We start from the raw sequence: 25,042 nt of genomic DNA on the forward strand, positions 1-25,042 counted from the left end.
TTCAACTGGAGCAAAAGATGTGTTATGTTATATATGAGGATACCCTACAATATCTGTACTCGTTTTCAAAATCCTGGCTCAGCCCATACCTGATACCCCCACTTCCCCCACCTCTTAGGCAGAACTGAGCCTCCGCCTACAATGAAGTTCCTCTTCTTACTGCCCCCCTCCTTTGGCAGTCACAGCCCCAGGCAATAAGAAAGCCCGCCCCCCCCCCCGCCCCCCAGAACGCCCACATGGGGAGGGGAACTAAAAGACCCTCCCCTTGAGGTATACAACTGGCCTCTGCCACGAAGCAACTTCCCCCTTCGCATGGGTCAGGGTTTCTGGCCCTGATGAGGGCTCCTCCCCACATGGGCTCTGTCCCCTCTTCACTCACTGTGTTGGGTGCCCCCTCTGCAGTGGCCCCATCTCTTCAGATTCTTCACCCCCTCCCTGAAGGGTCCCCTGGTTGAGGTGCTACATCCATGGCCCCATATCCTGTGGGTCACATCCTATGGGGTCCCTGCTCCCCCCTCCCCAGGTCCCCACCTCTCTGCCCTGTGGGGCATCCTCAGTCCCCACTGTCCCTGTGCTCCCACTCCCCGCTCCCACTCTTCCCCCCGTACCTCTCCGAGGAACCAGGCAGTGAGGAAGCCGAAGAGGACAGCGTCGTTGGCCTCGCGGTCGTACCAGGGCACCCCAATGGTGCAGCTGTCCCATAGCTCTGTCTTCCAGCGGTCCAGGCTCCAGGCCGTAGCTGTGATGTCCAGAAGCACCACATAGGGGCCCCCCTCAATGAGCCAGCGCCCAAAGTACACCTGGGACAGATCAGGCAGAACACCCCTGAGCAGGGAACACCCCATCCTCCACAGGGAACTCCCACCCCCTAGCCCCAGCCCACACCCCAGGGAGTAGGAAGAAAACGGGGGGTGGGGGGAGTTTGCTCAATGTTATGGAGCATTATACATCTACCCTAATCAAAATGGGATCAGAGGAGGAGAAAGTTGAGGCATTGTGGGTTAGGATACATGGAGGTCGGAGGGAAAGGGACTTGGTCGGGGTCTGTTACAAACCACCACATCAAGAGGAAGAGCTAGACTTGGAATTCTTGAGGCAACGTACAGTCTAGGGATGTGGTTGTCATGGGGGACCTAAACTACCCTGACATCTGCGGGAGGAGCAGTCAGCCATATCCAACCATTCACGTAGGTTCTTAACCTGTGTACAGGATCTTCACTTAATGCAGGAGGTTCTCCCCACTAGGGAGAATGCCCTACTGGACTTGGTGTTGGCTACAGGGGATGACCTGGTAGGGGAGCTGCAGATTCTTGGTCACCCTGGGGACAGTGACCACCATTCAACAGAATTCACCATACAGCATAGGGTAGGTAAGATAACTAGTAGGGTGGAAGTGCTTGATTTTAGGAAGGCTAACTTCATTGTGCTCAGGAGGTTAGTCAATGATGCACCACAGGATAGGAATATTGGAGAGATGGGAGTCCAGGAAGGCTGGTTGTTCCTAAAGGAACTCCTATCCTGCAGTGCGTCATTGACTAAACTCCTTCGGAAGCCGTGGGAGACGATCCCATTGCAAGTGAAAGGGGCCAAAAACCCTCCGTGGCTAAGCAGAAAAATCCAGGGAAGTTTAAGGGCAAAAAAGAGGCATATAGGCAGTGGAAGCAGGAGAAAGCTACCAAGGAGAAGTATACCTACTTGGCCTGCACTTGCAGGGAGGCAGTTAAAAAGGCCAAAACAACTATGGAGCTGAGGCTGGCAACAGAAATTAAAGACAACAAAAAGTCTTTTTTTTTTTTTAGGTATGTAGGGAGTGAAAGGAAGGCACAAGGCAGCATAGGACCCCTACTGAACAAGCAGGAGCAATTAGTGACAGAGGTGGGGACAACACTAAGCTCTTCAATGAGTTTTTTTCCTCAGTGTTCCTGAACAAGGATCATGACACATCTTCTAATGGCTTCTTAGATGGGCATCAGAGGGACAACAGCCCATCAACTCCTGACACTGACTTAATGCAGTCACTTGGATGGACTGGATGGGTTTAAGTCAGCAGGCCCGGATCAGCTGCATCCAAGGGTGCTGAAGGAACTGGCCAGTGTCCTAGTAGAACCACTGGCAGGACTGTTTGAGCAACTGTGGTGCTTGGGTCAGGTCTCGGAGGACTGGAAAAGGGCCAGTGTGGTCCCTATTTTCAAGAACGGGAGGAAGGAGAATCCAAGTAATTGTAGGCCAGTTAGTCTCACCTTTATCCTTGGAGAAGACTCTGAAAAAATTAAGAAACATATTTCTGTGAGTCCAGTGGGAAAAATAATGCAGCAGGGCAACCAGCATGGATTTGTAGCAGGTAGATCGTGGCTGACTAATCTGGTTTCTTTTTATGACTGGGTGACAAAATGCTTAGACACAGGAATAGAGGTGGATGTCATTTACTTTGATTTTAGGAAGGCCTTCAATACAGTATCTCATCCCATTCTCATAAATAAATTAAGAAGCTGTAACTTAGATGATTACACAGTCCGGCAGGTGGCAAATTGGCTTAGGGGTCGCACACAGAGAGTGGTGGTGGACAGGTCGGTATCGACCTGGAAAGATGTGGGGGCAGTGGGGTCCCGCAGGCTTGGTCCTTGGACCTGTGCTCTTCAATGTCTTCATCAGTGACTTGGATGTGGCTGTGAAATGTATTCTGTCCACGTTTGCAGATGAACTAATTTGTGGTAGAAAGTGAACACACCAGCGGTTAGGGAATGATTGCAGGCAGACCTGCACAGGTTGGAAAAGTGGGCAGAACACAACAGGATGCAGTTTAACAAGGACAAATACAGAGTGCCACATCTAGGGCATAAAAGTATCCAGCACACCTACTGGCTAGGAAATGACAGAAGCAGAAAGGGATCTCAGAGTCATAGTGGACTCCAAGATGAACATGAGTCATCAGTGTGATGAAATCATCAGCAAAGCTAACCGCACTTTATCATGCATCAGCAGATGCATGACAAAAAGAACCAAAGAGGTGATGCTTCCCCTCTATGCAGCATTGGTCAGACCTCTGATGGAGTACTGCATCCAGTTTTGGGCACCATACTTTAAGAAGGATGTGGATAACCTCAAGAGAGTCCAGAGGAAAGTCGCTCATATGGTATGAGGAGAGACTAAGGGACCTGGATCTCTTCAGCCTCCACAAGAGAAGGCTGAGAGGTGATCTTGTGGCTGCCTACACATTCATTAGGGGGGCGCAACAAGGAACCAGAGATGCTCTGTTCACCAGGGCGCCTCTTGGGGTAACAAGGAACAATGATCACACACTGACAGAGAGCCGGTTTAGGCTGGACATCAGGAAAAACTTCTTCATGGTAAGGGTGGCCAATATTTGGAATGGGCTTCCAAGGGAGGTAGTGCTCTCCCCTATCTTGGGGGTCTTTAAGAGAAGGCTGGATAGGCATCTGGCTGGGGTCACCTGACCCCAGCACTCTTTCCTGCCCAGGACAGGGGGTTAGTCTCGGTGATCTGTTGAGGTCCCTTCTGACCCTAGCATCTATGAATCCACATATACACTGGGCACCCCACCCCCATACTGGAACCCCTCCAGCAGGAACCTTCACCCTCAGAGTGCGCCAAGGCCCCTTTCCACACCACAGCCCCCCTAAGCCATTATGGAAGTCCTAGGGGTGTCCCCCCACTACATATACCCACCTTCCAGCAGGGACCTGCCTGTGAGCCCTCTTCCCTCATCTCCCCCAACAGCTGCTGCTCCCCTGCTTGGCCCAAGGGCAAAGCATGCTGGGAATAGCTCCTGACAGGAGGGGCTTTGGCCCTCACACTCCTGGGGGAGGGCTCTGGTGCCTCCCCACAGGAATCCCCCCTTTGTGGAAATGGAGGGGCAGATATGAACGGGGAAGCCAACTGGGGTGCGCAGATGATGGGGGGAAGAGAGACACCCCCTCCCCACTGAGGACAGTCACCTCCTCCCAACCAGCAAGCAGAGCCTCCCACACCAAAATGTTCCATCTTACCCCCATGTATGACCCTGGCTCCCACACCTGGGGCTGCCCCAACTGCCCCCCTTCCGGTGCTGGAACCCAATTGTCTCCCAGCCCCCCAATTCCTGAGACCTGACCCCCTACATTAAAATTCAACCCCAGCCCAGTTCTCTCTTACCTCTCCCACCCCAACTAGACCCCAGCTGCTCCTTCCTCCCTATGCCATATCTGCCCCTTCCCCCCTATCCCCAGGGATATTTCAGGTCAGCTATTTTGGGTGACAGAGAAAAACATCAGGTGAAAGAAGGCAGGGGGAGGGGAGGAGGCCTGTGACCTTTCTTGTGGGGGGGGGGGGGGGAAGAAACATGAGCCCCCAGGGCTAAAAATATCCCTCCTCCTGCAGCCTGGCTGGGGTGGGGGTGGGGGTGGGGCAGGGCAGGGACTTGGGCCTGTGGGCCCTGGAGCTGGCTGCCGCAGTGGAGGGAAAGTGGGCAGCCCACAGCACTGAAGGAAGTGGCAGCACCCATGTCATAGCAAGGGGGGGAGTGGGGCGACTGCCCCAGGCACCAAAGAAAAGGGGTGTGAATAGGTGCTGCCCAGACAGGGTGGGGCATAGGACGGAGCCACGAACAGCTCATTTGGCGGGCATGGGGAGGACAGCTCCCACCACTGCATGCTCTCCTGAGCAGACATGGGAAGGGCATGTGCCCCCTGATCTGTGTGTGGGGTGAGGGCAGGCTGCTGCTATAGGCTTTGCCCTGGGCACCAAACCTCACTGGTATGGCACTGGGCAGCACCCCCCACCCACATTTAATTTTGGGTAGCCTAACCCAGGATGCCTGGGTTCTCTTACCCTAGCTCTGGGAGGGGAGTGGGGGCTGGTGTGTCAGAGCAAAAAGGGGCTGGGAGCCAAGACACCTGGGTTCTCTCTCAGCTGTGGGAGGTGAGTGGGGGCCAGAAGCCAGGACACCTGGGTCCTATCCCAGCTTTTAGAAGGGTGTGGGGGCTGGTGGGTCACAGCTGGGTGTCTGGGTTTCCTGGGTTCTACTCCCTGGCTGGGGAGACAGCAGAGAAATTGCTGGGGTCTAGAAGTGGTAACCCCAATATGGGAACTCCAATAACCTCTCACACCAGAAGGGGCAGCAGGTTGACCCAAGCCCCTACTGCCTCAGATCGCAGGATAGACTCTCAACCAAAAAGCTATTCCAGCACCATGTCTAGTAGGTCCTGGATACCTGGGTCCTCTCCCCACCTACCTAGGATCCCACCTTTCATTCTGTATTGGCCCTGGATACCAGGTCCTCTCCCTGCAGGCTGCCAGGTGGGGTGAAATGGCAAGGAAAGGACCAGCACCTGGGGCCCTTCCCTCCCCACACTGCCCCCAACTGCACCTCACCAGCTGTGGCCTCCCAGACGCCTGGGTCCCCTCCCTGGCTCAGGGTGGTACCTTGCAGCCTTTGGAGTTCATGGATTCAATGGTGCGCCGCATGGCTGGGTTGGGCGGGTCGATGAGCTCCACCTGGGTGCGGACGTTCTGCTCCATGTAGGGCCCGATGAGGAAGTAGTTCTCGCCCCACTCATCTGACGTGATCTTGGCCTTCGTCTGGATCACCGTGTAGATGCCACCCACTGCTCCCCAGAGCACAGGGAGGTTAGCCATGCCCCTGCTGCCCAGGGGTGGGGAAAAGAGGGCACCCTCCCTCCCAGCTCACCTGACATAGACCCCGCCACAACGGGGCTGCCCCAATGCATTGTGAGACTCCCCAGGGGCTCTCTCACAATGCGCTACACATGCCAAGCGGGCTACTTTAAAGGGAAGCAGTGCATTGTGGGTTTGTTGGCATACAGATCCCATAATGCAATGGAATGACCTGACATGTATGGCCAGTGAAGGACTAGTGCAGCACAATGCACTGTGGGACTCTATACATGTGCATCCCATAATGCATTTCACTCTTGCTCCCAGAAAGCAGTGGCCTAGTTGAGACAATATACTGTGGGTCTTCTGGTACATGATACCACAATGTACTGTACTTCTGCTCCCAGCAAGGTTGGGGCCTCGTGGGACATAATGCATTGTGGGTTCCACAGCATATGTATCCCATGATGCACCACAGTCTTGCTCCCACTGATCAATGACCTAGTGGAACACAATGCATTGTTGGCTTCCTGGCATATATATCCTATATACTGTGCTCTTTCTCCCCACAAGCAGTGGCCTAGTGGGATACAATGCACTGTGGGACTCCCAACAGTCAATCAACTCCTCACCTGATGAGCAACTGTCCCACCCCCAGGGCTCTCCTGTCCCCAGACCCACCTCCCCTATCCTCCCTCCCCCATCTCCATCCAACCAGCCGAGAGAACCCAAGCCAACAGTGCCCACCACCCAACCTCCCACCATGCACAGACGGAGGCTGACACAAGCAGCGCACACCCTGCCCCACACCAGCCCCGAGGAGGGAGCAGGAGCCTGCTTAGGCAGAAGCTGAGAGCTTCCGTTTATTCCTCTCTAATGACAGGACAAGGCCCAGTCACTAAAAAAACTTTGGGACAGAAGCCAAGAACATTTAAGCACTGAATGGAGCTCACAAAGGAAGCACACAGCCCCAGGAGAACTTCTGGGAGTTTTTCTCCAGGGGTGAGATGCAGCTGCCTCTGGGGTGGGGCACTGCAGGGGCCTATTTATCCAGGAACCCCTCAGCCAGGTTGAGATGCATCTGCTTCTGGGATGGGGTGTATTGGGGAACAGATTATACGATGATCATCCCTCACCCAGTGCAGAGATGCAGCTGCCACTGGGTGGAACGTGCTGGGTAGTTATACAGGGGTAGTTATACAGGGCCAATTCATCCACCACTGAGATGAAGCTGTAAGAAGCAAAGACCATCCTGGCACTTCCTATCCCTACACCTCTAGAGAGAGAACCCAGACAGTAAGGGAGCCCATAACAGCCTCTAAGCTGGAAAGGGCAGGGCACCAGAGCTCTGGCCCCAGGGGGCCAGGGCAGGATGCCAGCTTAATGAAGCTGCTTAACAATGAAGATCTCATATAATGAGGCAGAAGGGAAAGCTTCTTATAGCCCAAGGGAGCAAGCTGGGCACTTGTGAGGTAGGGCAGGCTGTACCCAGCTACTTTTCCTGCTACAGGCTCTGTTCTGGCTAGGGAGGCGGGGGTGGGAAATCAGCCCTCCAACACCTGTCCTCCCCATCCAGCTAGTTATACCCCCTCTCCACCATGATGCATTGAGGGAAGGGGATGTGGGCAATGGTCTAACTGGACACAGTGCACTGTGGCATTCCCAGGGCTAGTATCCCATAATGCACTGTGCTCTTGTTCAGAGAAGTGAAGTGCATTGTGGGAATCCTAGTGCACATACCCCATAATGCACTATGCTCTTGCTCCCAGCAGCCCATGGGGCAATGCATCATGGGGCAACTGGCACATGTATCCCATAGTGCCCTGTGCTCTTGGACCTCAAGAGTGCTAGTGACTTGCAGTGCATTTTGGGATAGAGTCAGGAGTGTAACAGCCATTTTCTTCTTCTAAGTCACTTGTCAAGGGCATCAGGGAGCCCACAGTGGAGGTCATCAGGAGCCCAGTCTCCGTGACCTCAAGGAGAAATCCACATGGACCAGTCAGGGCAGAGCTGGGGAGAGGACCCAGGAGTCCTAGCTCTCAGCCTTCTCCCACCCCTCCCCAAAAGCACCTCACTCTAACCCACCAGCCCTCCCCTCCTCTTCCCAAGGAGTTAACCCAGGCATCTGGGCTGACCTTTGTTGGCCACCTCCCAGGCCACTTCGAAGAGGACCACGTTCTCCAAGTCGACCTCATCCTCCCAGTCCTCCAGCCCAGTCAGGGAGGTGACGGAGAGGCTGCGAGCCAAGGGCATGGTGCTGGTGAGGGGGGCCGTGCCTTGGGATGGAGTGTGTGGAGGCCTCTGGGCCCAGGCACCAGGCTGGAGGGAGACAGACAGACGTGGGAAGCATGATGGGTCGGGGGGGGTCACTTTGCTGTTACCTGCCTGGGATCCCCCTTCCCCAACTCCAAGGGGCAGACACCTGGGTGCCTCCAGGCTGCAAAGGGGCACAGGTGGGTCAGGAGGCTGGTGCCAACTGCTGAGTGGGGGAGCTCCCCCTTTACAGGTTGCATTCACCCCCTTTACAAGTGGGGGATGTCCAGCTGAGCTATGGTGGCAACCGGGGCAGGAGCCAGAGACCCATGGGGGGAGGGGGGGGAGTCCTGACAGGGGAAAGGAAGAGGACACAATGGGGGGGAGGGCTAGTAGGGGGAAGCAGTGACCCCTAAAACAGATTAGGGGCCAGTGGGGAGGTTGGAGGACCCCTGGCAGGGGGGGAGTGGTCTTGGCCTGACTAGGGAAACGGTGACCCCCTAGGATGAGGTGGAGGGCAGAGATGAGGCAAAGGGACCGTGCTACAGGAGTCCTGGGCTTGAGGGGGGGCGACTCCTGACAAGTGTCGGGGCCAGTGGACCCGTAGCTGGGGGTGGCAGGAGGGGGGACACCGCGGGAGGCGATCACAACTTGGCTGGGGGGGCACTGACCTCCAGGGCGCGGGGGACCCGGGGGAAATGCCCCACCCCCACTCACCTCAGCGACGCCTCCCGTCCCGCCGCGCGGTCTGGCCGCCCAGAACCCTTCCTCCCCAGCCTCGCTCAGCTGGGCTGAACCCCGCCCTCCCGCTGAGGGGTGGGGCTTCCCAGCGCCCCGCCCCCAGGTCCCTATTGGAGCGCTCCGCCGGGCCCAGTGCTGCGATTAGGTGAAGCGGTCGCTGACGGGCAGGAGGGAAACACGTGGGGCAGGGACCAGGCAAGGGCTCGGCGGCGGGGTGGATCTTAAAGGGGAAGCGTCAAGCTTTCCAGGAAGGGGTGGGGGAAGGGCAAGGAGTCGCGGAGCGGGAAAGCTGAGACGGGCCGCGGGGGAGGAAGGAAGCGGACAGTGGGGCGGGACGGGGTGGGGTGGCAACCCCTTTCAGCAGGGGAGGTGCTGGGGGCGACCGGAGGACCACGAGCCATAGAGCAGCACCTAGAGCGGTTGCCTCAGTCCTCCGCGTCTTGCTCCCTCGATTTCCGGTTTGTCATTTCCGGGCCGCGCCGGGCGGTTCGTGTGAGCATCATGGCAACCACGGTGAGCGCCCCTGCGGGACCGGGCCCAGTCCTGCGCGGGGGGGTGGGAATCAGGTCCGAGATCCGGGCTGTTGGGGGAAGGGGGGAGAATGGCGCCGGGCCGTCACATGGGGGAAGGGCGGGGTCAGGACCCCCCTGACCCCGTCTCTCCCGCCCCAGACCACGAAGGTGCCCGAGGTGCGCGACGTGACGCGGATCGAGCGCATCGGTGAGTCCAAGGGTGGGAGCTCGAACCAGACCGTCTCCATGGAAACCGTTGCTTGGCAGCGGGCCTGAAGGGGGAGCGGTGGGGGGAGAGAGGGGACCCCCCCCCTCCAGACCCTCATCGACCTGCCCTATTGCCTCCCCCAGGCGCCCACTCTCACATCCGGGGACTGGGCCTGGACGATGCCTTGGAGCCCAGACAGGTACTGGGAGAGCCTCATGGAGGTGGGGCTGCACAGGCAGAAGAGGAAGGGGCTGGGGGGTGGAGGCAGTACTAGGGGTGCTGGTGGACACTGTGTAAGCCTGGGGGTTTGTGGACGCTTGAGTCGGAGGGGGGAGCCAGGAACTGTGTACGACTGGGGGGAGCAAAGGCAGAGATGGGGGGGCAGTGATGGGCATTGGTAGGGGCTGCATGAGCCTATGGGGTCCATGCAGTGCTATGTAGGAGTGGGAGAGGAGCAGGGGCATGGGATAGCTGTAGGGGTGGAGACAGGGGCTGGGGTCATGAGGAACATTGTTGGGGCTACATGAGTGGGAGGGGGGGTACGGGGCAGCCATGGCAGGAATGGGGGCAGAGATGAGGTCTTGAGGGTTATGGGGAGCCTTGGCGGGAGCCGGGAGCTGTGTGAGCAGTGGGGGTCCACGGGGGCAGCTGTGTATGGGGAGAGGTCTTTGCCAATTCCTACCTCTCACATCCTGTCCCCGCAGGTCTCGCAGGGCATGGTGGGGCAACTGGCTGCCCGCCGTGCCGCCGGCGTCATCCTGGAAATGATCAAGGAGGGAAAGATTGCAGGCCGGGCTGTGCTCATCGCTGGCCAGCCAGGAACGGGCAAGACTGCCATCGCCATGGGTATGGGCCTGGGGCAGCCTCAGGATCTGTCCATATCCATGCCCTGAGTGGGAGGGATCTTCCCTGTATTCCTATACCATATGAGATCAGGGTTCATCTGTCTTCTTCTGCCCCATCCTGGGGTCTGGCTGCCATGAGAGGCATCTCCTCACTTTGCTGTCCCTGGCATTTGTATCTTCCCCAGGACCTGCCCCGTCCCCACCTGCAGGTCTCTCCTAGGCTTCCCCACCCTAAGATCTCACCACCTGGGGGGTTCCTTTCTTACCTGGGGAACTGTGGCTGTAACCATCCTGAAGCTCTGGTGCCCGTGTAGGGGGGATGGCATAGTTGTACAACCTCTGATGTAACCACAGCCTTCGTTCTATCTCCCCAGGCATGGCTCAGGCCCTGGGGCTGGACACCCCATTCACAGCCATCGCTGGCAGTGAGATCTTTTCCCTGGAGATGAGCAAGACAGAGGCACTGACTCAGGCCTTCCGGCGCTCCATTGGAGTGCGCATCAAGTAAGGATGGGCCCGGATACCTGGGTTCTGTCCCTTCTCGGGGAGTGGGGAATAGTGAGGTGGTGCAGGGAACTGCAAGGAGGACGCTTGAGTTCCATCTCATCTTCGGGAGGTAGTAGGGATCTGATGGATTAGAGCAAGGGGACTGAAAGCCAGAACTGCTGGGTGCTGTCTCTAGCTCTGGAAGGGGAGTGGGGTCTGGTTGGTTGGAGCTGTGGGGGCAGGGGCTGGAAGCCAAGACTCCTGGGTTCTATCCCTAGCTCCAGGAAGGGAGTGCAGTCTGATAGATCAGTCACAGCAATTGCAATCACCTCTCCCAGTCAGGGGAAGGGAGCAGCTTTATCCCCACAGCCCTCCATATGACAGAAGCAGTGGGGGTTGGGGGTACACTCCTGACTTTTCTCTGTCCCTCATCCCTGCAGGGAAGAGACAGAGATCATTGAGGGGGAAGTAGTGGAGATCCAGATTGACCGCCCAGCTACTGGCACTGTAAGTGGCGATTGGGGCTGGGCAGGGGCTGTCCTATGCTGGATCTGAGCTTCCCCCATAGGAATGTGACTGTGAATCCCCTCAGCTTGGCATATATGGGACAGGGTTGGTTGAGGCTACCCTTGCAAGACCCTTCCTGTACCTATAGCCAGGTCAGGTGTGATGAGTAACTGCGTCCATCTGTCTATCTGCAGGGTGCCAAGGTGGGGAAGCTGACACTGAAGACAACAGAGATGGAGACCATCTATGACCTGGGCACCAAGATGATTGAGTCCCTGACCAAAGAGAAAGTCCAGGCAGGGTGAGCATGAATTCTTCCCCTCAGGGTGGTATATAGGCTGGAGCCCACCGGTGCTGATGTGGCAGTGTGACACACACAGAGACACACACACACACAGACACACCAGCGACCCTGAGCACTGCCGGATGTCTTCCCTCTAGTTTCCTTGAGGAAGTTGGATGTGCTCCCACCTCACTTCAGCACACATCCAGGGGTGACCTTGCCCCCCTTCTCTGAGGCAGCCAGGCCTGAGCCCTCCCTCCTCCCACAGGGACGTCATCACCATTGACAAAGCCACGGGCAAGATCACCAAGCTGGGACGCTCTTTCACCCGAGCACGGGACTATGATGCCATGGGTTCCCAGGTATGCAGGAAGTGGGGGCAGTGGGTGCCTCTGGGTACCAGAGCATTTTGGGGGGGGTGGGGCCCCCAGGTTCTATTGCAGTGGGGTGGGAGGATCCTGCCTCAGGCAGGGAGTTGGACTAAATGACATCTGGAGGTCCCTTCTGGCACAACTTCTCTATGATTCCAGGGGCTAGGGCCTAGAAGATGTGTTTTTTAGGTACTGAGGCTTGAGCAAGATGGGGGGCTACTGGGTAAGGTGGGGTATAGGCAGAGCTGTGGAGTGGGGACTTCTGGCTACCAGCTGCAGGAGCCAATAGGGAAGGGGGCTCCCAGGTGACATCAGACAGGCTGAGCTCCCCCCTAACACAGAGGACTTTGGTGTGGATGTAGAGCTGGTGATACCAGCCCTGAGATCTCTCCTGCTGCCCCATCCCAAACCAGACCAGATGCTGCAGTGGGGGGGTGCGGGCAGGAGTCTGAGTTATTTGCCACACATGCAGTGCAAGGGGAGGGGTAGTGGGGTTGGGGGGCAGGGAGTGGGGGAGTAGGTGAGCTCTGAGCTCTCTACTCCCCCCCAAATCCAGACCAAGTTTGTGCAGTGCCCAGATGGGGAGCTGCAGAAGCGCAAGGAGGTGGTTCATACGGTATCGCTGCATGAGATTGATGTCATCAATAGCCGCACCCAGGGATTCCTGGCTCTCTTTTCAGGTACTACCTGACCCCCACCCACACCAAGGCTTCTTCCTCCTCCTATGGCTGCGGCAGACCTACTCCCAGAGGGGGTTTGCTCTTGTCCCTGGGGTATTTGGATCATGAACATCTCCTTCTCACCCCACACAGACATGCATACAGGCATGCACACACAGACATTCTCTGCCCACAGGGGAGGGTGGAACCCGTGTGTGTCCCTTACGGGACTGTACTAGGGGAGGGATCTCCATACATGAGCCCCTCCCTTTCCCACCCCAGGTGACACTGGCGAGATCAAGTCAGAGGTGCGGGAACAAATCAATGCCAAGGTGGCCGAGTGGCGTGAGGAGGGCAAAGCTGAGGTCATCCCAGGGGTGAGTGTGCAGGTTGGTGGGCACTGGAAGGAGGGGAGGGGGGTCTTCCCTCCAGAAAGAACCCCACAAACCCTGGAAGTGGGGAGCTGGGACTAGGAGTGGCAGCCTGGGGTAAGTATGGTGGGGGTGGTACTTGAGGCTGGGCCACCTTTTGGGGGAGCAGCAAGCAGGGCACAGGACTGTGGGGTAGGGGCTGGGATCAGGGGATTCCTAGGGTGACCCCATGGTGCAGTTTTTGGGAAAGGGGAATGTTAGACATTAGGGCGGCACTAGGGTGATCCATGGCTCCCAGCTGTGAGGGACTGGGGAGAGGCCACAGTAGGTGTCCACGGGTACCAGAGTAAAGGGGAAGTGGGACCCCTTCATCGTGCCCCATGCTCTCCTCCCCCCCCCCCCCCACTACTGACCTGCTTCTCTAACCCCCAGGTGCTCTTCATCGATGAGGTGCACATGCTAGACATCGAGTGTTTCTCCTTCCTCAACCGGGCGCTGGAGAGCGACATGGCGCCTGTGCTCATTATGGCCACTAACCGCGGCATTACCAGGTCAAGCATGGCAGAGTGGGTGGCGGGCATGAGACTTCAGCCTTAAACACCTGCTCTTGTGAGGACCCCCTCTAGGCCCAATCAAGCCAAGATCAGCCTTAGCTACCCTTCACTGTGCACATTCCAGTCCAGTTCATCTCACGTGGTCCCAGGAACTGAACCTGGTATCCCAGCACCCTCTAAGCTCTCCATCTCTCTGCTAGGAAGATCTTACAGACCACACCTCCAACCCCTATACACTGACCACAGGCTGCTACTTCTAATCCCAGCTCCCCGCTTCCCTCCAGGGAGAATCCCATGACCCCTGGAAGACACCCCCATCCTACCCCTGTGTCCCCCAACATGGGTACTATACAGTCATATTCTGGCATTGCCACTCTCCTGATCCTTCCCATCAGGGGAGCTCCTGGTTTAAAGCAGATACTTGTACTGTTGCAGAATTTGGCGTTACACGCTTGAATTTTATTCCCACCTGATTGCTCCAATACATCCCACAGGATATTTTGATAGTCTTTGTGTTGGCAGTACTCCACAGGCCTGTGCTGTCAGCCAGACCCCTGCTTCTTGTGCCTGGACCACTAGCAGAGACAGGCCCATGGCTTAATCATTGAGGAGCTGCTCTAGTGTCCTCCTTCCCTTCAGCTCAATATGTCCCCTTTCAGTCCATCTCATAGCCACCTCCCCTGGAGTCCATGCCTCACAGCCAGTTGGCTTGTTTCTGCCCCCTGGAGTGATGTCTGGGCAGATGTGATCTCCAGTGTTACCCTGAGCTGGGAAAAGACATTCTCTGTTGCAGGTCCCAGCTGGCCCCTGGAGTAGACAAAAGCCTGCCCCACATCCTCACAGTGGGACTTAAGCCCTTGGTTAGGGGGTGGGACGGGGCAGATTAGGTCATCAAATGGGCAGGCCATCCCTTGGTTAGACCACCAGAGGGGTGGGATCTGGGCAGGGCATCACTTGGTGGGACGAAAGGATAGGGGTCAGTTAAATTATTGATTGGAGGCCTGCACAAGGGCAGGGCACTGCATGATGGGCATGGACGGGGGAGCATGGCAAGACCCCAATGCCCTGATGCTTCCAACTCCTTTCCTGCAGAATCCGTGGCACCAACTACCGGAGCCCCCATGGCATCCCCATCGACCTGCTGGACCGGTTGCTCATCATCTCTACCTCGCCCTACAGCGACAAGGAGACCAAGCAGATCCTCAAGATCCGGTGAGGCCAGGGCCTCCCAGTCATGGACCCCTCTACCCTTCCCAGTCCCTCAGGAGTGTTTCCCCTGCATCACAAACTTTGCTTCCCCTTTTTAGCTCCCCAATTGGAAGGTTCTCCTCTGCACTGCAGACCTTTTTCCCCACCCCACTTCCAAGCTCCCCCATAGGAGGGTTCATCCCCCTCAATGGCAGGGCCCATCCTGCCAACTCCCTTACATCAGGATCCTCTCCTCCCTTCCCCTCCTCTTGCCCCCCTCCCCCCCAGCACCTAAGGCTGCCCGCAGGGCCCTTCAGCCCAACAGTGGCTCCACACCCCCCAATTACAGTACTGGGACCCCAGGAGGGAAATGTGATCTACCACAGCTTGGGGGAAAGGCAGAAGGGGACAGTGCCCCCAAGAGCTGCCAAGGACAGCCAGCACTGCAAGTTTTCTTCAAGCAGTGTCTGACCACCACGCAGGTGTGAGGAGGAGGATGTGGAAATGAATGAGGATGCCTACACGGTGCTGACTCGCATTGGGCTGGAGACCTCGCTGCGCTACGCTATCCAGCTCATCACTGCCGCCAACCTTGTATGCCGCAAGAGGAAGGTCAGTCCAGATGCCTGGGTCCGACCCCAGGAAGGTGGTGGGCACTAGAATGGAGCTGGGAGCCTAGGTGCTCTCGCAGCTCTGGGTGGGAAATGGGTAGAAGAAGGGGTGGGAGCTAAGACTCCAGGCTTCTGTCCTAGCCAAGTGGACAGTTTGGTCTGGAGGGTTACAGCAGGGGAGCTAGGATGTCTGGGTTCTTCACTGCTCTAAGGCAGTGAAATCTGGAGCTCTGGCAGGGGAGAAGGTGGATGCATGGGTTCTTGGAGAGGAGTGGGGTAAAAGCAGGGAAGCTGCAACTTCTGGGATCTCTCCCAGCTCTGGGAAAAAGTGAGGGTAAGGAGTCAGAACATGTGGGCTCCCTCCCAGGCCTACAAGGCAGAGTGGGTAACTCCCTTGTGGCTCTGGTGACTAAGCCAAGTGAGAGGAGTTGGATTGCAGGGGGCTGGTCCTGGCACAGGATCCCTCCACCCTACCCTCCACAGCTGACACTTACCCTGCTCCTCCCTCAGGGTACAGAGGTTCAGGTGGAGGACATCAAACGGGTCTACTCCCTCTTCCTGGATGAGTCACGCTCTACCCAGTACATGAAGGAGTATCAGGATGCCTTCCTCTTCAATGAGCTCAGTGAGTGGTGGGTGGCAGGGGGTATAGGGAGAGAGGAGAGGGCATAATACAGCCCCTTCCCCTTGGACTCTAACCTTCTCTTCTCTTGCAGAGGGGGAGAACATGGACACCTCCTGATGGACCCAGACCCCCTTCACTCCCCCTCAGCTCAGCCCTTGGCACCTGTTTTTCAATTAGTTTAGGGTTTTTTTATAAAATAAAAATTTTTTTTTTTTGGGAGAAGATTGGCTGGATGCTGGAATGGGGAGGGAGCAGAATGCTTGGATTCTCCTGACTGGGAGTTCAGAGCAAGGGGAGAAGGGGATACAACAGGGGAAGATGGGATACCTGGTTCTCTCCTGGCTGGGTAAAGGGAGTCTACTGGTGTTTGGGGGCTAGGATACATGGGTTTGACCCAGCTGGGAGCTGTAACACTCCCAGCATGCCCCGATGCTCTTCTACTCCCTCCCCACTCACAGCCCAGGGCTCCCACATATTCATCTCCTGGCCGCATGCAGAAGCTTCTACCTGGAGTTTGAGGGTGGCTGCTCAGCTCCCTGTGGCCAGCAGGCACTGAGCAGAGAGAAGGGTCCACTTGTGTCCTTGCCAGGCTTCACCCCAGGCTGGGCAATAGGCGCCATTGGCACAGGATCCACTGTATGCAAAGGACTGGGTCAGAGGCCAGTGCAGTAGCTCTGTGTAGCTTATGGAGGTAAAAGGGTACTTGTGCAAATGAGGCCACACAGCTGATGGGGACCAGAGTCCTCATGCAACACTAGCCCTTGTGCAGCTGATGAAGGGGAGAGTCCATGTGACAGGAATCCTTGTGCGACATGGGGCTGTGGGCAGCTCCTGGCAGCAGAAGCCTTCATGCTTCACCCTATGCCATTGAGCACACAATGTGTGGCAACCAAGAACTCCCAGCCACATTTACACAAGGCAGCTTAATCTGGATTAAGGTAAAGTAGGGGTGTGACTGTACGGCTGCATGGAGCCCCTAGTGGAGCACAAACCTATTGGGGCTTGGCCATGGGGCTCAAGGTTAAGCTCGGTGAGTGTGCTCAGATGCTACTGGTCCTCCAGGACCTTCCCATAATCCATGAATAGCTCATCTCATGCAGTGCCCCTGAAGATGACCAGAGGCCTGATGAGGCAGGGGATGTACCCAACAAAGGGCAGATTTCCCCCATCTTCACCCTGTCCCACTGTGGCCCTGGTGAGGACCAAGCTTTGAGCCTCTGCCCAGGCATCTGCAAGCTGTGGTCTGGGGGCAGGAGGTTAGATACCCCAAACTACCAAACCAGTGTTGAAGGGCAGGGGGCACTACCAAGCATGGATATGCCTGGTCCCTGGCAATGCCTCCCCAGCACAGCCCCAGTAGATCATATTATCTGCTCCAGCAACTTCCTACAAGTGCCCCCTCCCCTGCTAGGAAAAGAACCCAGGTGTCTGGGCACCCCCATTGAGCAGTTGGAGGCCAGAACACCTGGGTTTGGTCACAGTGACCCTAGATGGGAAAGACTCTGTGCCCCACCCCACCCCTTGAGGTGGCTAGTGCCCCCTAGTAGGGAAAACCCCTACCTCAGGCCCCGCCTGGGGTAAAAGCACCAAGGCCGAGGTCTCTTGTATCTCTTTATTGGCATCTTAAACAGTAAAAGCCCCCAGTTGTGGCACAGTGCCATCCTGACCAGCAGGGGACACTGGATCGGGGTGGGGGCCAGTGGGGGAACAGGGCAAGCCAGGCCAGGTGGGGGCTCAGCCCTCAGAGAACTGGCAGTACAGTGCAGCCAGACGGGCATCAGGGAAGCGCGGTACAAAATGCACCTGCAGGATCTGGGAGAAGCCCTCGCTCAGTGATGGTGCCACGAACTTGCTCCTAGGGGAGAGGAGGGGCTCAGTGCTGTGAGCTTCCCCTAGGCAGGGTCTCCCCTCCTGCCAGCAGTAGCCCTGCTGCACTCAGGATTACTCTGCCTCTGCCTGCCCTCCCCACCCCACATTGTGCAAGCTTCTGCCCTAAGGTATGGCCTCTGCTTCCTGGCACTGCAAACTTGCCTACAGGCAAGGAGAACTCTCCCTTGCACCCCATGGAGTGCTCCCTTCCCCAGCACTCACTTGTAGGTGTTGAGGACAACATCGGTGACAGAGACATGCCCCGTTTCTGTCATGTCCCGGAACTGAAAGGACAGATGAGTTCTGGTTAGTGGGGGATGAGACCCTTCCCCTCCATAGGGCACTGGCCCTGATCTGGACCCAGGGCAGGGGTGAGGCAGTGGCCTTTTCCCACTCTGGGGGGTCCTCACTCACCCTGTTGTTGTGTTTGGCCTGCTCCAAGGAGGCAGTGAAGAGGAAGCAGCGGCAGGGAACCCCGGCATCCTGGGCACATTCAATGTACCTGGTTGGGGAAGTAGGGAGAGATTCACAAGGGGAGAGGGGGACTGGAGAACCTCTCCTAGGTCCCCCCCCATCCCCAAGGTCACAAGGCAGTTGGGCTGGAAGGGACCTCACAAGGTCACGGTGAGTCCAGTCTCCAGTCCTGCTCAGGGCAGCAGCATCCCTGAATACACTATCCCAGCCAAGTGTCTGTCCAACCTGCTCTTGAAAACTTTCAAGGAGGGAGATCCCAGCTTTTCTATACAGCCTGTCCCAAAGCTTGACCACCCTCAGTCAGGAAGCTTCTCCTCATCTCCAACCTCAATTTCCTCTGCTGAAGCTCATCTATTACTCCTAGTCCTGTCCTGTTCCCTGCAGCCACAGAGAAAAATCCATCTCAATCCTCTCCACAATAGCCCTAAGTCTTCTCTGGGTTAAACAGTCTCAGCTCTTTCAGCTTTGTAAGTCCTGCTTCCCAGGTCTCTGATCATTTTTGTTGTGCTCTGCTGGGATCTTTCAAATCCACCCACATCTTGAAATGCAGGGCCCCAAACAGGACCCAGCGCTCCAAGGAAGGTCTCCCCAGTGCTGAAAAGGATGGAAATGTCACTTGATTTGCAAGGGGGACTCCATTCCTAGGATTATAGGAAAGTCAGGCTGAAGGGAACCTCACAAGGTCACATTTAGTCCAGCCGTCTGCTCAAGACAGGATAATCTTCGACTTAAAACCATCCCAGCCAAGCGGCTGCCCACCCTGCTCTTGAAAGCTTCCAAGAATGGAGATCCCAGAGTTTCACTAGGCAGCCTGTCCCAATGCTTGACCACCCTGATAATCAGGAAGTTCCTCATCTCCAACCTATATTTTCCCTGCTGCAGCTTGAGGCCATTGCTCCTTGTCCTGTCCCCACAGAGACAAGCCCATTTCCATCCATTCTAGACCCCAGTCCTAATATCTGCACCTCTACCCAACTTGAGCAAGATGCAATTCATTCCCTAATCCGAATCATTCATTAATGATCCAGACTGATGTGGCCAATGTGCACACGCCCTGAAGACAGAAGTGCACTGGAGGATATGCCTAGCACCTTTGACTAGCCCCAAGCCACCTGACCCACCTTAAAAGATAGGACCCTAAGAGACCCGACTAGTGGAACATTAAGACTATTAAAAAGAGAAAGTTGTTAACAGCTGTGCAATGAAGCGTGTAGTAAAGATCAGGGAGACTGAGCTATGAAGTCAGTTGACTCCCTCAGTCAAGAAACAGCATTTGATGTCTCCTCCCAACTAGACATTAAGCCATGGATGCTACTCCTCAAGTACAATGATCCAAACAGTTATGTCTCCACCTTACAGTGGGATTATTTACCTAATACAGGGGTTGTCAACCAGGAGTATGCACCCTTGGGAGTACTTGGGAAGGCCCAGGGGTATGCAGCAGCAGTGTGGAGAAGCAGAGGCACTTCTGGTTTCACTGCTGCGCACAGGGGAGCCCTGGGGCTCATTGACTGGCTGGGATACTTGCTGCTTCTCAACCAGCTGCCAGGGGTACACCAACCAAAAGGTTGAAATCCCCATACCTAACAATTCACTCCAGGGCAATGAACACCCCCGAGTGGAAAGCAGCAGTTGATGAGGCTGGTTCTAATTTAAGCTATGTACAAGCAAAGCAGGACTAAGAACTGAGGTTTTGTGACTAAAACTGCCCTCTGAAGGGAAGTCTTTGATCCTTCCTTTTTGTACATGACATGGGATCTTAGTTGTCCACTTGCCACAGAAAATTGTAGAAAAACAAGGATGTATGCGTTTTTTAAACAGAAATTTTCTGCTTTTTTTCTTGCAGACCACTAAGATCCCTGTAAATGGCTTCTGGGGGGTCCCTTCTAGCCTGACTTCTCTATGATTCTGATTCCTGCTTAAACAGGACACAAAAGAAACACGTTATCATCCATGTCAACACTTTCCTGAGCTCTCACTGGTCTACAGCAGGGGTGGAGGGCACCGCCTTCGATTTCTGATCCACCCAAAGTTTAAAACCAACTGTGGGGTAGTGGCAGCAGCATTTCCAGCCAGGCAGTGCTGCAGAAGTCAACTGACTTCTTGGCTCATAATCATCTTCCTTATCCCTTCTGAACCCTTCATTCCATAGGTGTCTCTCCTTTTTAAATGCTCTTGCTGCTCCACCAATCAGGCTGTCTTTTGTTCTGTAATGCCATTGTGTGATTACTGCTGGTAATGAAGCTCCTATTTCACAGCCCAGCAGATTGTTTTTAACTCTTTGCAATGAAGTTGTATTTGCTTCTGCTTCAATCCTAAATGAAATAATACAGCTCTGGGCCCCCACGATGTTAGGGAAGCTTCTAGTTTATTTTTAACTGCAAAAAAATACCTGCTGTGTTAGACGTGATGGGACCCCTCAGCACGTGCACCCCACTTTTCAAAGTCCCAGATCCACCCATGGCCTCAAGCCTGCACCGGCAGTCTCAGCATCTCCCTCCCTCCCCAGCCCAACCTGCGACGTGACTCCAGGTCGGGATTGGTGTTGTCCACAGCGGCACTCTTGCCTTGGCGCAGGGCTGCTGTGCAGGCTGCCACACACTTCTGCCAGGAGCCCAGTGTGTCCTGGGGTAGAGGAGGGGAGGCAAGAAGGGCTCAGACCTGCACCACACAAGGGAGATGGAGTCATGTCCCCCTCACCGTGCATCCTCCTTACCCGGTTGGCATACGCATAGCCAGCAGGCACTAGGTGGCGCTTCAGGAAGGTTGATTTGCCAGCTGCAGGGAGAAGAGATGGGGTCAGTGCTGGGGGTGGGGGCAGAGGGGAGACTTGGGACTGACCAATGGGATCATGGCAGCACAGGGCTTCTGGGGGCTGGAGAGGCTATACCCCTTTATGCTTATGGGCAACCAACACGAGTTCATTAGAAGCAGGTCCCGTCAGATCAACCTGGTGGCCTTCTACGACCAGGTCACCAAATCATTAGGTGCAGGGGTAGCAGTGGACATAGTCTTTTTGGACTTTCAGAAGGCCTTCAACACTGTCTCTCACCACCTTCTCATTAAGAAACTGGGGGACTGTGGTGTCGACACCTACACAGTCAAATGGGTTGCCAACTGCCTGGAGGGCCACACCCAGAGAGTGGTGGTGGATGGGTCATTTTTGACCTGGAGGGATGCGGGCAGTGGGGTCGCCCATGGCTCAGTCCTCGGGCCTGCACTGTTCAACATCTTCATCAGTGACTTGGACAAGGGGGTAAAAAGCACCGAGTGTTATCAGTAAATTTGAACAGATGTGGGGGTTGTGGGCACGCTAGAAGAAAGGAATAGGCTACAATTGGACCTAGACATGTTACAGGGGTGGGCGGAGCAGAATAGGATGGGATTCAACACTGATAAGTGCAAGGTTATGCACCTGAGGAGGAAGAACCAGCAGCATACCTATAGGCTGGGGAACTCCCTTCTCGTCAGTGCAGAGGGAGAAAAGGATCTTGGAGTCATCATTGATGCCAAGATGAACATGGGCCGGCAGTGTGGGGATGCAGTCAGGAAGGGTAACCTCACCTTGTCATGCATCCACAGATGCATCTCAAGCAGGTCCAGGGAGGTGATCCTCCCCCTCTGTGTGACACTGGTTAGGCCACAGCCGGAGTACTGCATCCAGTTCTGGGCACCGCACTTCAAGAGGGATGTGGACAACATGGGGAGGGTCCAGAGGAGGGCCACTCCCATGATCAGGGGGCAGCAGGGCAGGCCCTACGAAGAGAGGCTACGGGACCTGAACCTGTTCAGCCTCCACAAGAGAAGGCTGAGGCGGGATCTAGTGGCCTGTTACAAACTAGTCAGAGGGGACCAGCAGGCACTGGGGGAGTCCCTGTTCCCCCGAGTACTCCCAGGAGTGACTAGGAATAACGGTCACAAGCTGGCAAAGGGTAGATTCAGATTAGCCATCAGGAGGTGCTACTTCACTGTCAGGGAAGCTAGGATCTGGAACCAACTTCCAGAGAAGTGGTGTTGGCTCCTACCCTGGGGGTCTTTAAGACAAGGCTCGACAATCACCCTGCTGCCGTCATTTGACCCCAGTACTCTTTCCTGCCATGGCAGGGGGTCGGACTTGATGATCTGCTCAGGTCCCTTCTGACCCTGCTAACTATGAAGAACCAGACTCACCTGCAGGGAAGCCAACAGCCACCACCAACTCAGGCGTGGGCCATACCAGGAGGGCATTAGGCGGGTCATAAAGGGGCCCATCAGGATCCAGATGCCGCTGTAGGGGAAGAGGGGAAAGTGGGGGATGTTAGAGACACACCGTGCCTGCCCCAGCCCCTCACCTCCTCACAAGAGGCCTTTTTTAAGGGGCTCAGCTGTGGGGGGGGTTGCTCCAAGCCCAGGCAGGGGACATCTTGAGGGTTAAGCAGCAGGAAAGGGAGGTGGGGAAAGAGTGCTCCCTGTAAGAGTCTGTTGAGGCGGGGGCACCCTTAACATCCCTCATGCCCTGCCGCCCTTCTCCAAACCCCTCAATCTCCACCTATCCCATGCCCCTTCCTCCCCCTGTCCCATAAGACCCTGCCTGCCCCACAGGCAACTGGGTACGACCCCAGAGGGAAGGTTCTCAGGGGCAGAGAGGGGCAGGCAGAGCCCTGGAATGGAGCAGGACCCTGGGGCCAGAAGGGGGCACTCATGGGGCCGAATGGGGGCAGTGAGAAATGGTCAGGCCCTGCCAGGGGATTGGTCAGGGACAAAAGTGGGGCACTCACCGGGTCGAATGCAGGCAGCTGGAAGGGGGCAGGTGCCCAACCCAGGAAGAACTCCTCAGGGGTATGGAATGGCAGTGCTGCATTCAGGGCAAACTGGGGGCAGAGATGGTGTCAAGGGAGCACTGGGGTGGGGTGGGGTGGGGGGTGGGGAGAGGCAGGTCTTATACCAGGCGGTCACTGCAGGAGAAATCCTTCTTCTTGTGCCCAGGGGCCCAGTTCGGGGGGCGTCCAGCTGCATCTGGGTGAGACAAGGAGGTGAGACCGCCCCCTCCACTCCAGCCCTACTACTTTCCCCATAGTGTAGACCAGTGTCTGCCCTATCATTTCCAAGAGGGGCTTTGGAGGGCAGGGAGCTGGGGTGGAGTAGAGTAGGAGACACTGGCAGGACTGTGTATCGAGTGAAGAGGAGAAGGTACCCAGGAGTTCTGGAGTAAGAGCCAGGCACCACCGGGGTGGGAAACTTGGGGCAAGGGCACTACGGATCAGGGGTGAGGGACTCCAGCAGCTCCCAGGGTGAAGGGTTTTGGAGTAACCTGTCACTTTCCTCCAACTTCCCCAGAGGCCCCCCACCCTCACAGCCTAGTCTGGACTGCCTCCCCCACCCCAGAAGGCAGAGCCTCCTGCTTCCCCCTCACAGGCCCCAGTACCCACCCCCCATCCCAAGCTCATTATGGCTGGCAGGGCAGACAGCTGCTGTGTCCCCAGACTGGGGAGGGGCTCTCCCAAACCCAGCCTTGAGGCCTACCCCCTATCCCACACCTGAAAGAAGCTGCCCCCTTCCCCCACACTCACCTCCCACATACAAGCTGTGCTGTACGGATACAGACAGGCCCCCGTTTGCCTGGGGAGGGGTAGTAAGAAGGGTAAATGCCCTGCCAATCCCTCATCCACTCCACTCTCCCAGCACCACCCACACACTCTGCCTGCCCTTCACCCTAACCCACCCACAACCCTACCAGCTCCCACCCTACTGCCTCTTCCCCAATCCCCCCAGCCCACATTCCCTCTACCCTTCAAGCCTGTTGCCCCTCCCCCACACACCCTTAACATCCCCTCCCCCCAATCCCCTTCCATGCACACCCCTCTATCCCATAAACCCCTGCTGCCATCCCCTGCAAGGGTACCTTTTGGCACAGATGGTTCCACATGCCCAGCACAGGTTTCCGGTAGATCCCAGTACCAGTGGCAACCAGCACCTGAAACAGGAAAGGGGGTGGCTTGTGCATGTGTGATGTGGGACACAGACAGGAGCAGCCTCACCCCCACCCCAAGCCAGCCCATCTCAAGTGCCTATATACTAATCCCAGGAGCATGGGGAACAAGCAGGAAGAGCTATTCCTCCTACTCCCTAGTGTGCATTATGATCTTGTAAGGATTACAGAGACCTGGTGGGACTCCTCACACAACTAGGGCCAGTTGGGGAAGAAAGGTGGTGGCATTGCTTTGTATGTGAAAGAGCCTCTTTGGAGGCTGACAACAGTTCCAAAAATGAACATCTAGAAACCCTCTGGGTTAAGTTGCAGGAGCACAGTGAGAGAGACCTAACTGTAGGTGTATACTACAGACCACCAAACCAGGGGGAGGAACTTGATCTGGAGTTCACCCAAGAACTGATTGAAGCCACTGTGCATGTGACATGGTGGTCATAGGCAATTTTAATTATCCAGACATCTCCTGGGAGGAACACTTGGCCAACTTGGATTGGTCACAATCTTTCCTGAACTGTCAAAGAGCTCTTCCTGACTCAGGAGGTGCATGGGCCAACCAGCGATGACACTGTGCTAGACTTGGTCCTGGCCAAAGGAGACGATCTGGTGACCGACTTAAATATACACAGAAGTCTGGGCAAGAGTGACTATGAAACCATCATATTCATTGTTCAAATGCAAATTCCAACAAGCTTAGGTCACCAGGTGCTGCAAGACCAAGGACCGAAGGTGAAAGGTGTGCACGAAAAATGGTCGTCCCTTAAGGACACGATCCTTGAAACACAAAGGAAGTCCATTCCCATGCAGAGAAAAGGTAACAGAAGGGCTGGAAAGCCCTCTTGGCTAAACAGGGAAATCACAGTCCTCTTAAGAAAGAAGAAAGAGACTTATAAACAATGGAACCTCA

At 56.0% G+C, this 25,042-nt stretch overlaps 3 protein-coding genes across 8 annotated transcripts in view; 1 reads left to right on the forward strand and 2 right to left on the reverse strand.

Moving 5' to 3' along the window:
• The window catches only part of GYS1 (glycogen synthase 1), a 25,749-nt gene extending 16,592 nt beyond the window's left edge, over positions 1–9,157 (reverse strand). Inside the window, exons 1-4 of one of the 2 annotated variants that reach the window (XM_090049119.1) lie at positions 9,019–9,157; positions 7,749–7,932; positions 5,422–5,603; positions 609–800 (exon numbers count right to left, since the gene is read on the reverse strand). In XM_090049119.1, the coding sequence (XP_089905245.1) occupies positions 609–800; positions 5,422–5,603; positions 7,749–7,866 (492 nt within the window). In that variant the 5' untranslated portion in view covers positions 7,867–7,932; positions 9,019–9,157. Of the gene's footprint in view, positions 1–608; positions 801–5,421; positions 5,604–7,748; positions 7,933–8,583; positions 8,722–9,018 lie in introns of those variants that run through there. The other variant, XM_090049118.1, reaches the window with a different exon arrangement.
• RUVBL2 (RuvB like AAA ATPase 2) lies at positions 8,986–16,049 on the forward strand. The gene is made up of 15 exons (XM_090049124.1): positions 8,986–9,120; positions 9,279–9,327; positions 9,471–9,526; positions 10,032–10,173; positions 10,547–10,676; positions 11,099–11,165; positions 11,360–11,466; positions 11,717–11,810; positions 12,376–12,499; positions 12,761–12,855; positions 13,282–13,400; positions 14,496–14,615; positions 15,074–15,203; positions 15,713–15,827; positions 15,919–16,049. The coding sequence occupies exons 1-15, from the start codon at positions 9,109–9,111 to the stop codon at positions 15,942–15,944; spliced, it is 1,386 nt and encodes a 461-aa protein (XP_089905250.1). The 5' UTR covers positions 8,986–9,108; the 3' UTR covers positions 15,945–16,049.
• Positions 13,425–25,042, reverse strand: part of PNKP (polynucleotide kinase 3'-phosphatase) — a 16,505-nt gene continuing 4,887 nt past the window's right edge. For 3 of the 5 annotated variants that reach the window (XM_090049122.1, XM_090049123.1, XM_090049120.1), the window contains 10 exons: positions 24,052–24,123; positions 23,720–23,768; positions 23,095–23,165; positions 22,928–23,020; positions 22,341–22,437; positions 20,887–20,948; positions 20,686–20,795; positions 18,111–18,198; positions 17,919–17,980; positions 17,426–17,682 (listed from right to left, as the gene is read on the reverse strand). In XM_090049122.1, the coding sequence (XP_089905248.1) occupies positions 17,562–17,682; positions 17,919–17,980; positions 18,111–18,198; positions 20,686–20,795; positions 20,887–20,948; positions 22,341–22,437; positions 22,928–23,020; positions 23,095–23,165; positions 23,720–23,768; positions 24,052–24,123 (825 nt within the window). In that variant the 3' untranslated portion in view covers positions 17,426–17,561. Of the gene's footprint in view, positions 14,171–15,696; positions 15,777–16,334; positions 16,462–17,425; positions 17,683–17,918; positions 17,981–18,110; positions 18,199–20,685; positions 20,796–20,886; positions 20,949–22,340; positions 22,438–22,927; positions 23,021–23,094; positions 23,166–23,719; positions 23,769–24,051; positions 24,124–25,042 lie in introns of those variants that run through there. The other 2 variants (XR_016442587.1, XM_090049121.1) reach the window with 2 other exon arrangements.

The sequence above is a fragment of the Crocodylus siamensis genome, chromosome 5, assembly GCF_052110815.1.
Source record: "Crocodylus siamensis isolate JL-2025a chromosome 5, ASM5211081v1, whole genome shotgun sequence".
NCBI lineage: Eukaryota > Metazoa > Chordata > Crocodylia > Crocodylidae > Crocodylus > Crocodylus siamensis.